Below are 12,513 nucleotides of genomic sequence, written 5' to 3' on the forward strand. Positions count from 1 at the left end.
GCTACAGTCCGATATACTCACCTCTGCATGGCGAAAGAGTTAGCGGCTAATGCTAATGCATCTCCAGCAGTACTACTTAGATTTAGCAGCAGGCTGTAGGCTTATAATACTCACCTCTGAACAATGAAAATGAATGGCTAACTAGCATTAGCAGTTAGCGGCTAATGCTAATGCTCCAGCTTTAGTGGAAATCTGGAAATCTAAGCTTACTGTAGCTAAACGGGAGTACTTTACTCACCCAAATATAAACAGCTCTCAGGAGAGAAATCTGTGTAGATTAATATCCGGCACTTGTTTGACTTGACTGACTCGTCTGAAATGTTTTTTTTTTTTTTTTTTTTTTAGAATTACAGTTTTGTTTACTTAACTTAGCTTAGCTTAGACCTGCTAAATTTAGAAGAAAAACATAGCGACACCCCTGTTCCTAGTTCCTACTACTAGTTACCTTATAATGTGCCTTATAATCCGCTGCGCTTTATGAATGAAAATAGACCAGAAAATAGACATTTATTGATAGTGCACCTTATGATCCGGTGTGCTTCGTAGTGCAAAAAAATACGGTAAATTCAATGTTTAATGAATTATGTATGTTATTATATAACTACATTAAGATTAACATTAATGCTAGACTCCTAAAGGTTCAGGGATTATATGGTGATGACTGTTAAGCCTGTGGAGGTTTTAAAAAAGGAAAATTACCAACACAAAACTCGGATTTACACAATAAGCCCATTAATATATTCAATTTCTGTACAAAAGGCCTTTGACTTAGCATTGATGCTGCACCTTTTAAGATAATGTGTCTTCCCTATTTTTTATCAGTTCCATGTTTGTACAGGAGTGCCATATCTTTATTTCTGCTACAGATTACTTCTTACTCTCTTTTTCGTTTTGCAAGACTTTAAGCAGAAATTTTAGAAAGATCTTTCCGCTGGCTCCAGCCTCTTTCCACCACAACAGACACGGCTCTGTGATGATGGCTTTCCCCCACTTGTGGGTTTAATGTATGTCTTCAGGCTACTCCGCTGCCAGAGCTTCTCTCTCTCCCCAGCTTAGTCATCTATCCCGGACACCATTAATTCATTCATTTCAAGGCTGCTCATAAGCTCTTGATTTGCCGCCTACGTTCAGTAATTTTAGATTAGTCTAGCTCGTGAAAAAAGGAGGGAGAGCAGATAGATGTGGTAGAAGTGAAAACAGCGATATTTCTTCTTGCTAGCCGTGTCCTTGCCTTTCAAACATCTCTTTTCAGTCTCAGAGGCTGAAAGTTCAATCTGTAAACTCTGAGTCTGATGGAGGCTCTTTCACATCTCTCGCATTCGCTCAGGAGTTCATGCAGATGGGAGATCGCACAATGACTTTTCTTCTTTTTTTTTTCTCCTGATGTTGGCAAAGGGCTGCAGGCACATCCTTCTCAAGGACATTCAGCTAATGGAATGCTGGAAGTGGTGCTTAAAGAGAGAGAGGGTCCAGCTATTCATTTACATTAGTATTCACATACTCTGAAGGTTAAGGTACACTCATCTATAGAACATGAACATGAATGCTGTAACACTGAAAGCTTCCATCTATTATATAGAAGAGGTTTAGCACAGAATTCAGTGGAGGCCAGGATTACTTATCTTATCTACTTAATTGATTATTATCTTATGTCTATGTGTAATTGAAAATGTAAAAAATTTAAGTTTTACTTTGGATCAAAATACAAATGAATCCACAAAACGAAAGAAAAAAAAAAGAGACCACTTAAAAATGATGAGTTTCTTAGATTTTACCAAATTGAAAACCTCTGGAATGTAATCAAGAGGAAAATGGATGATCAAACCAAGCTGAACTGCTTTTTGAGTGGCATAAAGTTATCCAAAAGCAGCGTGTAAGACTGGTGGAGGAGAACATGCCAAGATGCATGAAAACTGTGATTAAAAACCAGGGTTATTCCACTAAATATTGATTTCTGAACTTATAGGTCTGAAAGCTCTGCATCTTTTTTGTTATTTTAGATATTTCTCATTTTCTGCAAATAAATGCTCTAAATGACTTTAATATTTTTATTTGAAATTTGGGAGAAATGTTGTCTGTAGTTTATAGAATTAAACAATAATGTTCATTTTACTCAAACATATACCTATAAATAGCAAAATCAGAGAAACTGATTCAGAAACTGAAGTGGTCTCTTTTTTTCCAGAGCTGTATATTGTGTATTCTTTTATTTTGGGACATTTGCTCAAATTTTCTGAAAAGGAATATAAAATGCTTTTGTTGATGTAACTGTCTCTACCATCTGTGAATGCATTGCTACTATACTACATTTTGGATCTGAAGAACATTATTGAGGTTAGGGTGGTTGAATGATCAACTCACCTCATCCCAGAAGTATAGGTGAAGCCCAGAGTCTCATTCCAGAGAACACAGTTCCACTGCTCCACAGCTCAATGATGATGGTATTTACACACCTTTATCCCATGCCTGTGATTAGAAGAGGTGTCCACAAACATTTAGACATATAAACAGGATAGAAACCTGTATGTGTGCCGCTTGTGGTTTTGGCACTTCATATCAAATTTAAGAGACTTTATTAACCCCCTGCTGGTTTAGCAGTGGGGAGTCAGTTCTCTGGCCAACAACCAAGTGCCACAGCCGGCGAGAGTGAGTAAGCCAAAAAAAAAAAAAAAAAAAAACCCTGCATATTTTTCAACTCTTGCCTTAGGGGACATCACAATATTTACGTCCGCATTTATCACATTTATCGATCTGATCAAATGACTGTTCCTTTATACAGCTCTGAAAAAAATGAGTGACCACTTCATTTTCTGAATCAGTTTCTCTGATTTTGCTATTTATAGTTAAATGTTTGAGTAAAATGAACATTGTTGTTTTATTCTATAAACCACGTACAATATTTCTCCTAAATTCCAAATAAAAATATTGTCATTTCGAGCATTTATTTGCAAAAAATGATAAACGGCTGAAATAGCAACAAAAGAAGTAATGCAAAAAAAAAACAAGTTCATATTCATAAAGTTTTAAGAGTTCAGAAATCAATATTTGGTGGAACAACTCTGGTTTTTAATCAGAGTTTTCATGCATCTTGGCATTTTCTCCTCCACCAGTCTTACACACTGCTTTTGGATAACTTTATGCCTTTACTCCTGGTGCAAAAATTCAAGCAGTTCAGCTTGGTTTGATGGTTTCTGATCATGCATCTTCCTCTTGATTATATTCTAGAGGTTTTCAATTTGGTAAAATCAAAGAAACTCATCATTTTTAAGTGGCCTTTTATTTTTTTAGAGCTTTTAAAAATTAGGTTTAATTTAACTTAGTACTTGGTGAAGAAACCCTTGTTGGCAAGGTTTTACCAGCTAAATTCCCAGGAGGTCAGATCCTGCATGGAACACCAGAGTAAGGTTGATTGGCTGTTTTCTTGTATTTTTTCCTTATTTATTTGCTCTTCTATTGTATCATCAGTGGTCTCCTTTTACCAAGCTTCATACTGATGGTCCTGAAGCCCATTTCAGCCTTGTTCAGGTCTACTGTCTTGTCCATGATGTTCTTTCACAGTTTTTTGCCCATGGTATTTGAGAGGTTTGAATGGAAGAGACATGGAACAAGATGAGATTTAAATACTTATTTCACTTAAATCAAATGCAATTTCATTTCTAAGCTTTATTTAATTATTTTAGGGGAATTGTTATTGACATTCTTTCTCTTTTTGTTCAATTAAACCTATAGTAAGAATTATAGAATAATCATGTCTTATGAGGGAATATATATAGTGCTTGGACAGACCTTACAGCACATCCAATAGCTAAAAAAAAAACAATAAAATGTAGATTTCCCTCTGAAGCGAATGCACTTGTGAGCTCTGGGTGCACAGCCGGGACAGTGCGTTGGCGTTACTTCCCTCAAACTCTTAAGAAGTCTCTTATGACACTGATGGCAAATATGCAGGCCTTTCCACCTCTTACACACTTGAAAAGCCACAAGGCCACGAGCAGCCTGCTTTGAACCGGTGGCTGGGAAATCCTTGTGTGTGTGAACAAATGAAGAAAAGAGTAATTGTACCCACATAAAACAGGAATGTGCTGTCAGGGTGGAGTGGAGAGGAGGCGGAGGTGTGAGCTTTCTAAACACATGCATGTACTTGTAACTGGGTGTAGGTAGGAGTTTTGCACAATATATATGGAAATAATTTTGATAAACAATGTTAACGTCATTTTAAGACAATTTTAATGCCATTACAGCTTTTTAATACTTTAATAATAATAATACTTTATTTTTATATAGCGCTTTTCTAAAACCCAAAGACGCTTACAGTCATCATTTGTGAAAACAAATAGAAACATTACACAACAAGTGGTGACAGACAATCAACATAGTACGAGAACAGACAGCAGGGATAAGTGGTATAGTACATTAAACAGAGGGAAGGCCGTAGGCAAGAGAAAAGAGGTGAGTCTTGAGTGTAGATTTGAACAAGGAAAGAGAGGAGGATTGTTTGACCACAGATGGGAGAGAATTCCATAGTTGAGGAGCAAGTCTGGAAAAAGCCCGATCACCAAAGCCACGGAGTTTAGAGGCTGGGACTTTAAGAAGTCCAGCAGTAGCAGACCTAAGGGATCGAGATGGTCTGTAAGGAAGAAGGAGGTTTGACAGATAAGGAGGTGCAAGATTATTTAATGCCTTATAGGTAAGTAAGAGAATCTTGAATTGAATCCTGTATTTAACAGGGAGCCAGTGAAGATTTTGGAGAACAGGTGTAATGTGTTCATGGGTGCGAGTGTGAGTGAGTAAACGGGCAGCTGCGTTTTGTACCATCTGGAGTTTATGGATAGAGGAAGAACTAATGCCAGCAAGCAAGGAGTTACAGTAATCTAGTCTGCTGGAAATAAAAGCATGAAGGAGTATTTCAGCAGTGGACTGAGTAAGGGATCGTCGAATTTTAGCTATTCTGCGCAGATGAAAGAATGCAGTTTTCACCACAGAGTTGATGTGAGCTGTAAAAGAGAGAGTGGAATCTAGAAGAACGCCCAAATTTCGGACTTGGGTAGAGGGAGAGATTACTGTACCGCTAAAGTTGAGAGAGAGAGTAGGAGTTTGATTGAGGACTGCTTTAGTGCTGATTAGGATGAGCTCGGTCTTATTACTGTTTAGCATGAGAAAATTGTCCTTCATCCAGTTCTGGATCGCAGAGAGACAGCTTTCTAAATGAGTAGTGGGTGGGTTATTGATAGAACTAGTGCTAAGATAAATTTGGGTGTCGTCCGCATAACAGTGGAAGTCTAGGTTAAAGTGACGCAACAGAGGCCCAAGAGGAAGGATATAGATGATGAACAGGAGAGGTCCAAGGACTGATCCTTGTGGTACTCCGTGTTTAATCACAGAGGTATGGGAGGAATAGCCAGCCAATGAAATAAATTGTTTTCTGTCAGTTAGGTAAGATGAGAACCAGTCCAGGGCAGTGCCAACGATGCCAAGTTCACAGAGTCGAGATAGAAGGATAGAGTGGTTAATTGTGTCAAATGCAGCACTTAAATCTAGTAGCAAAAGAATGTTTAGAGCACCAGCATCAGCAGCTACCAGTAAATCGTTAATAACCTTGACCAATGCCGTTTCAGTACTGTGGAAGGGTCGGAAACCAGATTGAAAGGGTTCAAATAGGTTTTGTGATTCAAGATAATGTTGCAATTGGCAGGCCACAGTTCTTTCAAGGACTTTAGACAGGAAGGGGAGATTGGAAATAGGGCGATAGTTGTTGAGGTCAGAAGGGTCGAGACCAGGTTTCTTTAGTATAGGAGTGACTGCAGCCGTTTTGTAAACAGATGGAACCTGACCAAGGAGAAGTGATTGATTGATGAGAACAGTGAGGTGGGGGAGCAAGGCAGGTACGCAGGCTTTAGTTAAGTTGGTGGGGAGTGGATCTAGAGCACAGGTTGTGGTCTTAGAAGACATTACAATATTAGCGATAAAGGAAGAGTCAATACTGTTAAAGGCAGCAAGAGAGGCGGAAGAAATGTTAAAATGAGAGAGGTTGGTAGTATGAGAGGAGTGAGAGGGGGGTCCAGAAGAAGCAGAGATCAGGGATCTATGAATATTTGCTATTTTGGAGTCGAAGAAGTGTAGGAAAGTGTTACAAAGGGCTGGAGAGGGTACAAGAGTGCTGTCTGGACTTTTAAATAGCTTATCAACTGTTGAGAAGAGGTGCCGAGAGTTTGTTCTATGCTGACTGTTAATGAGGTCAGAAAAGTAGGTTGTCTTAGCAGCACTAACAGCATCTCTATATGCAGACAGATGTTGCTTATATGCATTCGCGTGAACAGTAAGTTTTGTTTTTTTGAAGAGACGTTCTAGCTGACGACCAACCTGTTTCATGCTACGTAGATCTGCAGTATACCAGGGGGAGTAGGTAGGAAAGGTCACCATTTTTGTTTTCAGGGGGGCTAGTATATTCAGGGATTCATTAAGGGCAGAATTTAGCAGCAGTGCATGTGATTCAGGAGAGGATGGGGCAGAGGTAACAGGAAAGATGGAAGAAATAGATTGATTAAGAAAAGAAGGATCAATAGACTGAGTCTTACGGAAAGAGATACATTTTTTGGTGGAGCGGCGGGGGAAGATCAGAGGGACAGTAAACAGGATAAGTTTATGATCAGAGAGTGGAAACAATAGAGAGTGAGGGTTGAGAACAGGCAGCGAGGAGGTACAGACTAAGTCAAGGGTCCGACCTTTGTCATGTGTGGGAAAGTGTACATGTTGTGTAAAAGAGAAGCACTCGAGGACAGACAGAAAATCAGAGGCAGCTTTGCAGTCATGGGTTGAAACATGGATATTAAAGTCACCGACCAGCAACAAGCGGGCAGAAATTGTGCCAGCAAGAGTGAGCAGTTCAGACAGCTCGGGCAGGAATAATGGATTAGGTTTGGGTGGACGATAGACTAGTATTGCAGTGACAGAGCCAGGTAATTTAATAGTGAGACATTCAAAGGAATTAGCAGATGTAATGCTTACTTCAGTAACAGTGATCTTGTTGTTAAAAATAACCGCAAGACCACCGCCTCTACCAGAGGAACGAGGTTTACAGATGTACTTATAATTAGGGGGGGTAGCCTGATTCAGAGAATAATAATCACCAGTTTGCTGCCAGGTTTCGGTTATAAAAAGTATATCGATAGAGTTGTCTAATATAGACTCCTGGAGCACAAGTGCTTTGTTAGAAAGGGAGCGAACATTAAGCAGTGCAACAGCAGTACCATTGTTAGCAGAAGGTAAAGTGCTTAAGTTAAATGGGTTAGCAGCACAAGACACAGCTTGTTGTACTGGGCGAGAGGTAGTCCAGAATGAGCAAATGTTAGTCCCAGCAGAATAGTGGAGAGTTCTGTTACGATGCCGTCTCGAGCCCCGATGGACATATCGACGGTGAGGTAGTATGCCAGCTTTACAGGCAGTCACAGAAACAGCTTTTGATAAGCGGTAGGAGTTATTAAATTTACGTAAATCAGTGGGAGAATAGGAAAAGGACTGCAGACTATAGCAAGTCTCAGTGAAACATTGAGTGAAAAGAGGGCCAGGGAGAGCTGGAGCCCAAGATAGCAGAGGCCACATAAATAAAGGCAGCATTGCTGGGTATGTAGTGAACGGTCACTTACTGACTGGGCGTGTAGAACCGAGAGACCGGGGTAAGAACAGCCGCGCTCAGTAGCTTCACTGAGCCGACGTAAATAGCCGAGAGTCCGGGGTGAAACAGTCGCGCTCAGCCGCTCACTGGGCCGGCGAGTAGATCCAAGAGTCCGGGGTGAAAACAGCCGCGCTCAGTCGCTCACTGGGCCGGCGTGTAGATCCGAGAGTCCGGGGTGAAACAGCCGCGCTCAGTCGCTCACTGGGCCGGCGTGTAGAGCCGAGAGTCCGGGGTGAAACAGCCGCGCTCAGTCGCTCACTGGGCCGGCGAGTAGATCCGAGAGTCCGGGGTGAAACAGTCGCGCTCAGCCGCTCACTGGGCCGGCGAGTAGATCCGAGAGTCCGGGGTGAAACAGTCGCGCTCAGCCGCTCACTGGGCCGGCGAGTAGATCCGAGAGTCCGGGGTGAAACAGTCGCGCTCAGCCGCTCACTGGGCCGGCGAGTAGATCCGAGAGTCCGGGGTGAAACAGTCGCGCTCAGCCGCTCACTGGGCCGGCGAGTAGATCCGAGAGTCCGGGGTGAAACAGCCGCGCTCAGCCGCTCACTGGGCCGGCGAGTAGATCCGAGAGTCCGGGGTGAAACAGCCGCGCTCAGTCGCTCACTGGGCCGGCGTGTAGAGCCGAGAGTTCGGGGTGAAACAGCCGCGCTCAGTCGCTCACTGGGCCGGCGAGTAGATCCGAGAGTCCGGGGTGAAACAGCCGCGCTCAGTCGCTCACTGGGCCGGCGTGTAGAGCCGAGAGTTCGGGGTGAAACAGCCGCGCTCAGTCGCTCACTGGGCCGGCGTGTAGAGCCGAGAGTCCGGGGTGAAACAGCCGCGCTCAGTCGCTCACTGGGCCGGCGTGTAGAGCCGAGAGTCCGGGGTGAAACAGCCGCGCACAGCCGCTCACTAGAGCCGAGAGTTCAGGGTGAAGAGAGAGGGGAAAAAAAAAAAAAAAAAAAAAAACAGGCAAAGACAAGAGACGCGGGGAGAAGCGGCAGTCAAACAGAGGGACGCCAGCGTGCTCTCGCCCGTAAAGGCTGACGTCAGACGTAAATAATATATTACTAGATAGATGGCATTGGTGCTCACTGACAGAGAGCAGATGAGAAAATAGTGAGCAGTGAGACTGACAAAAATACTAGAGATGTTTATTATTGTGTGAAGAAATGTATGAAGAAAGACAAGGGGCAATATTGATGTCAGAAAAAAAATAATCCATTCCAACAAATAACCATATATCAGTCACTTTTTCTTTAGGAAGAAATATGTTTTTTTATGTGTGTTTTATTTAAAGCTATATTTCTTTAATAAAAGCTATTTAAATAATAACTTACAATAGTAAAGAAACTATACATTGGCTGATTTATGGTTATTCATTTAAGGGCTCATTTATCAAGGTTCTACCAATTTATTGTTTAAGTTTAAGTCGATTAATGTATTTTTCACTCTATAAGGCGCACTTAAAATCCTTTAATTTTCCCAAAGATTGTTGGTGCGCCTTATATATAAATTTTACTAGTCAGGTTATAAGAAGCAGTAAAGCCACTCTACTGAAGTAAAGCATTATACAGAGGTTTCAGTTTAGTTCTCCAGCAATATTAGCATTAGCTGCTAACCGCACTAAGTGCTAGCTATTTTGCCATTTAGAGGTGAGTATTATTGGTCTGCTAACCATGGCTAGCACTGGAGCATGTTGGAGCAGCATTAGCATTAACCGCTAACCACACTAAGCGCTAGCTCTTTGGTCGTTCATAGGTGAGTAATTCCGACTGTAGCTTGCATATTTACCTTATTAAAACAAGCTATGTGGGACAAAATGCTAGCTGATATCACCCTGGCTTACTTGAACACTCAGGGTTCCTCTGTGTAGCGTTGTCGGGTGGCATTAGCTGCTAACCGGGGCTAGCCTTAGTGGAAATCTGGAAATCTAAGCTTACTGTAAATAAACGTAAGTTTTCAGTAGATAAATCTGTGTAGATTAACATCTAGCGCTTGTTTGACTTTAAAAGAAAATGTTTTGTTTATTCAACTTAGCTTTTAGCTTTACAGGTCTCACCACCCAGCAGCAAGAGCGCGAATGAGAAAGAAAACACCCCTGTTTCTTACGAGTGCTGCATAATTGCGGTTTATAATCCAGTGAGCCTTATGAATGAAAATAGAGCAGAAAATAGACGTTTATTAATAGTATGCCTTATAATCCAGTGCGCCTTATGCATGAAAATAGACAAGAAAATAGAAGTTTATTAATAGTATGCCTTATAATCCAGTGCGCCTTATGTATGAAAATAGAGCAGAAAATAGACGTTTATTAATAGTATGCCTTATAATCCAGTGCGCCTTATGCATGAAAATAGACAAGAAAATAGAAGTTTATTAATAGTATGCCTTATAATCCAGTGCGCCTTATGTATGAAAATAGAGCAGAAAATAGACGTTTATTGATTTTATGCCTTATAATCCAGTGCGCCATAAATTGAATTATTGATAACGGCCAAGTATGAGTTTCTAACACTGTATGAACCTATGCAATGCATGTAGTGTGTACCATTATACTGCCTAACCTTCTAGTCTTTGCAAACCTGACAGGCCCTTGCCAGAGTAATTGTATTTCTTTATCAAACTGTCAGATTAACATTTTTATATATGCCCGCCAAACCTTTCTCCATCCTCCCTCCCTCCTGTTTACTTCTGAACAGATAAACACATCAAAAGCATCAAAAGTGGCCACATCTATTACCCTGATCTTTCTATACACCAACATCTCTGAGTGCTGCCAGAAGAAAATAAAACAGAAAAAGAGAGAGAGAGAAAAGAAAGAGAAATATAAGTGACATTTAAAGGGAAGGGCTTGAGCTGCTGCTTTGGAATTAGGATGATATGAGAAGGTGAAGACAGTAGTAACAGTTATTGCCGGGATTCAATCTGACACATTGCTGTAGGGCAGCCAAAAAACAGGCCGAGTCGCTAAGCATGCAAGAGGTTTCTTCTTTCTTTTGATATTTTAATTGCCTGTTTGTGGTGAATTCAGAGCCTAAATCGCTGATAGTGTTGCCGCTGAGCGTCTTGCGCTTTGTCAGCCTGTTTATGGGATTCTTTGATCAAATTGAACAAAATATGTGTGGGGATAATCGTGGAGGAGAACGAAGCAGAGTGAATAGAATATGCATTTCAAAGCCATTTGAATTTTTTCATGCATTCTTGAGTCAGTTCTCTGCAGCGTCACATTTTTATGGTTCATTTTACAGAGACAGAGACGGCGGCACTTGTGCACAATGCAGTGTTTACAGTTAACTTATTTTCATTTCCTTACTGCTGCTGCTGCTGACGATTCCTACAGTATCAAGTGTCAAATTATTACTGCTCTGATAATCATTACTGAAGTTACAGACTTCCTGCACTCTGAAAAGCTTTGTTTAAATAAGTTTAAATGTTTGTGCACGCCCCTTCTAATGAATGTATTTAGCTACTTTAAGTGGCAGCCATTGCCATCACAGATGTACAAATGCTCCTACAGTATAAACACAGCCTATCTGGTCCCTGTAAACATGAACAACAGTTACTGTTAAGACCATTTTCACAACTAAATGACAGACAGTAGTTTTTTTTTAATCACAGTTTTTTTAATCCTGCGCCAGTCTTACACACTGCTTTTGGATAACTTTATGCCACTCCTGGTGCAAAAATTCAAGCAGTTCAGTTTGGTTTGATGGCTTGTGATCATCTATCTTCCTCTTATTATATTCCAGAGTTTTTTAATTTGGTAAAATCAAAGAAATTCATCATTTTTAAGTGATCTCTTATTTTGTCTAGAGCTGTATATAAGATCTTTACGCTACGTTGTAATCTGTTTTGGTGGTATTTGCTGTATGCTATATGAATATATAGTGAATAGCTCTCTGTAACAGGCTGTTTTGTTATCTTCTCTTTTTTTCCATGTTCCTCTGGTTGCATCTGCAGTGCCATCCTTCACCTTCACACCTACCGGTAAGTGCTATGGTCTTCTCTCTACCATTTTAACTCTTGTGATTTGATCTAACTCTCTTCTGAATTGAAAAAGCTTATAATTCCTAAGCGGAATGTAGAAAACAAGCATGTATATTGTATTGGATTCAGATTCAACTTACTCAGCTCATCCCAGCAGAATTGGCAGCAGCACCACAATTCCAGAGAACACTGCTCCACAGCTCAATGCTGGTGGGGGGCTTTATACCCCTCTACCTGATGCCTGGCATTAGGCATGGTGCCTATTGGTTCATGTTATTTATCTGTTACAGAGTCTGATTTTCTGTTGGCAGTACTTTTTCCCTACATGTGGTTGACAAGCTGTGTGTGTGTGTGTTCTTTTGTGCATTTGTATCAGCAATAGGTACAGCTCAAAAGTAGCTGAATGCATTGATTAGAATGATGTCTGCAAATATTTGGACATATTGCTTCACGATGCCAATTGCTATGTTACACCCCACACACAGTCAGTTTTAACACCTTGTGCCTGCGGCGTTTAAAAATAGCAATAGTGCTTGCTGATATATCTACACTGATGAATGTGGTGTGTTCAGATACATTCCTTGAGTACTTCTATTTCGGCAATAGAAAACACAGGTGCACCACTGATTGAATACAACCTAGGCAGATGTCAGCAGACAGACGTTCACTGCTAGCCTATAGATAGTTAGAATAAGGCCCATAAGTATATCTCTTTTAGCTTAATCCTGAGATCATTCCCTCTCATTTCCTCTCTCAACAAAGAACTGCTGTGACTACAGTATTCAGTATTGTGACCATATACAAAATCGCTTCAAAGGACGACTCTGGACTGTCTCAGTTTAGTTAACGATTCTGGCCCATAGTTCAGCTGCTTCCTG

At 41.0% G+C, this 12,513-nt stretch overlaps 1 protein-coding gene across 6 annotated transcripts in view; it reads left to right on the forward strand.

Annotated features, from left to right (window-relative positions):
• The window catches only part of robo1 (roundabout, axon guidance receptor, homolog 1 (Drosophila)), a 480,259-nt gene that overhangs the window by 438,816 nt on the left and 28,930 nt on the right, over positions 1 to 12,513 (forward strand). For all 6 annotated transcript variants that reach the window (XR_007425321.1, XM_022679654.2, XM_049467115.1 and 3 more), the window contains one exon: positions 11,609 to 11,635. Coding sequence is in view for 5 of the 6 variants with exons in the window: in XM_022679654.2 (XP_022535375.2) it covers positions 11,609 to 11,635 (27 nt within the window). In the remaining variant the exon portion in view is untranslated. The remainder of the gene's footprint in view (positions 1 to 11,608; positions 11,636 to 12,513) is intronic.

This window comes from Astyanax mexicanus, chromosome 18 (genome assembly GCF_023375975.1).
Source record: "Astyanax mexicanus isolate ESR-SI-001 chromosome 18, AstMex3_surface, whole genome shotgun sequence".
Classification (NCBI taxonomy): Eukaryota; Metazoa; Chordata; class Actinopteri; order Characiformes; family Acestrorhamphidae; genus Astyanax; species Astyanax mexicanus.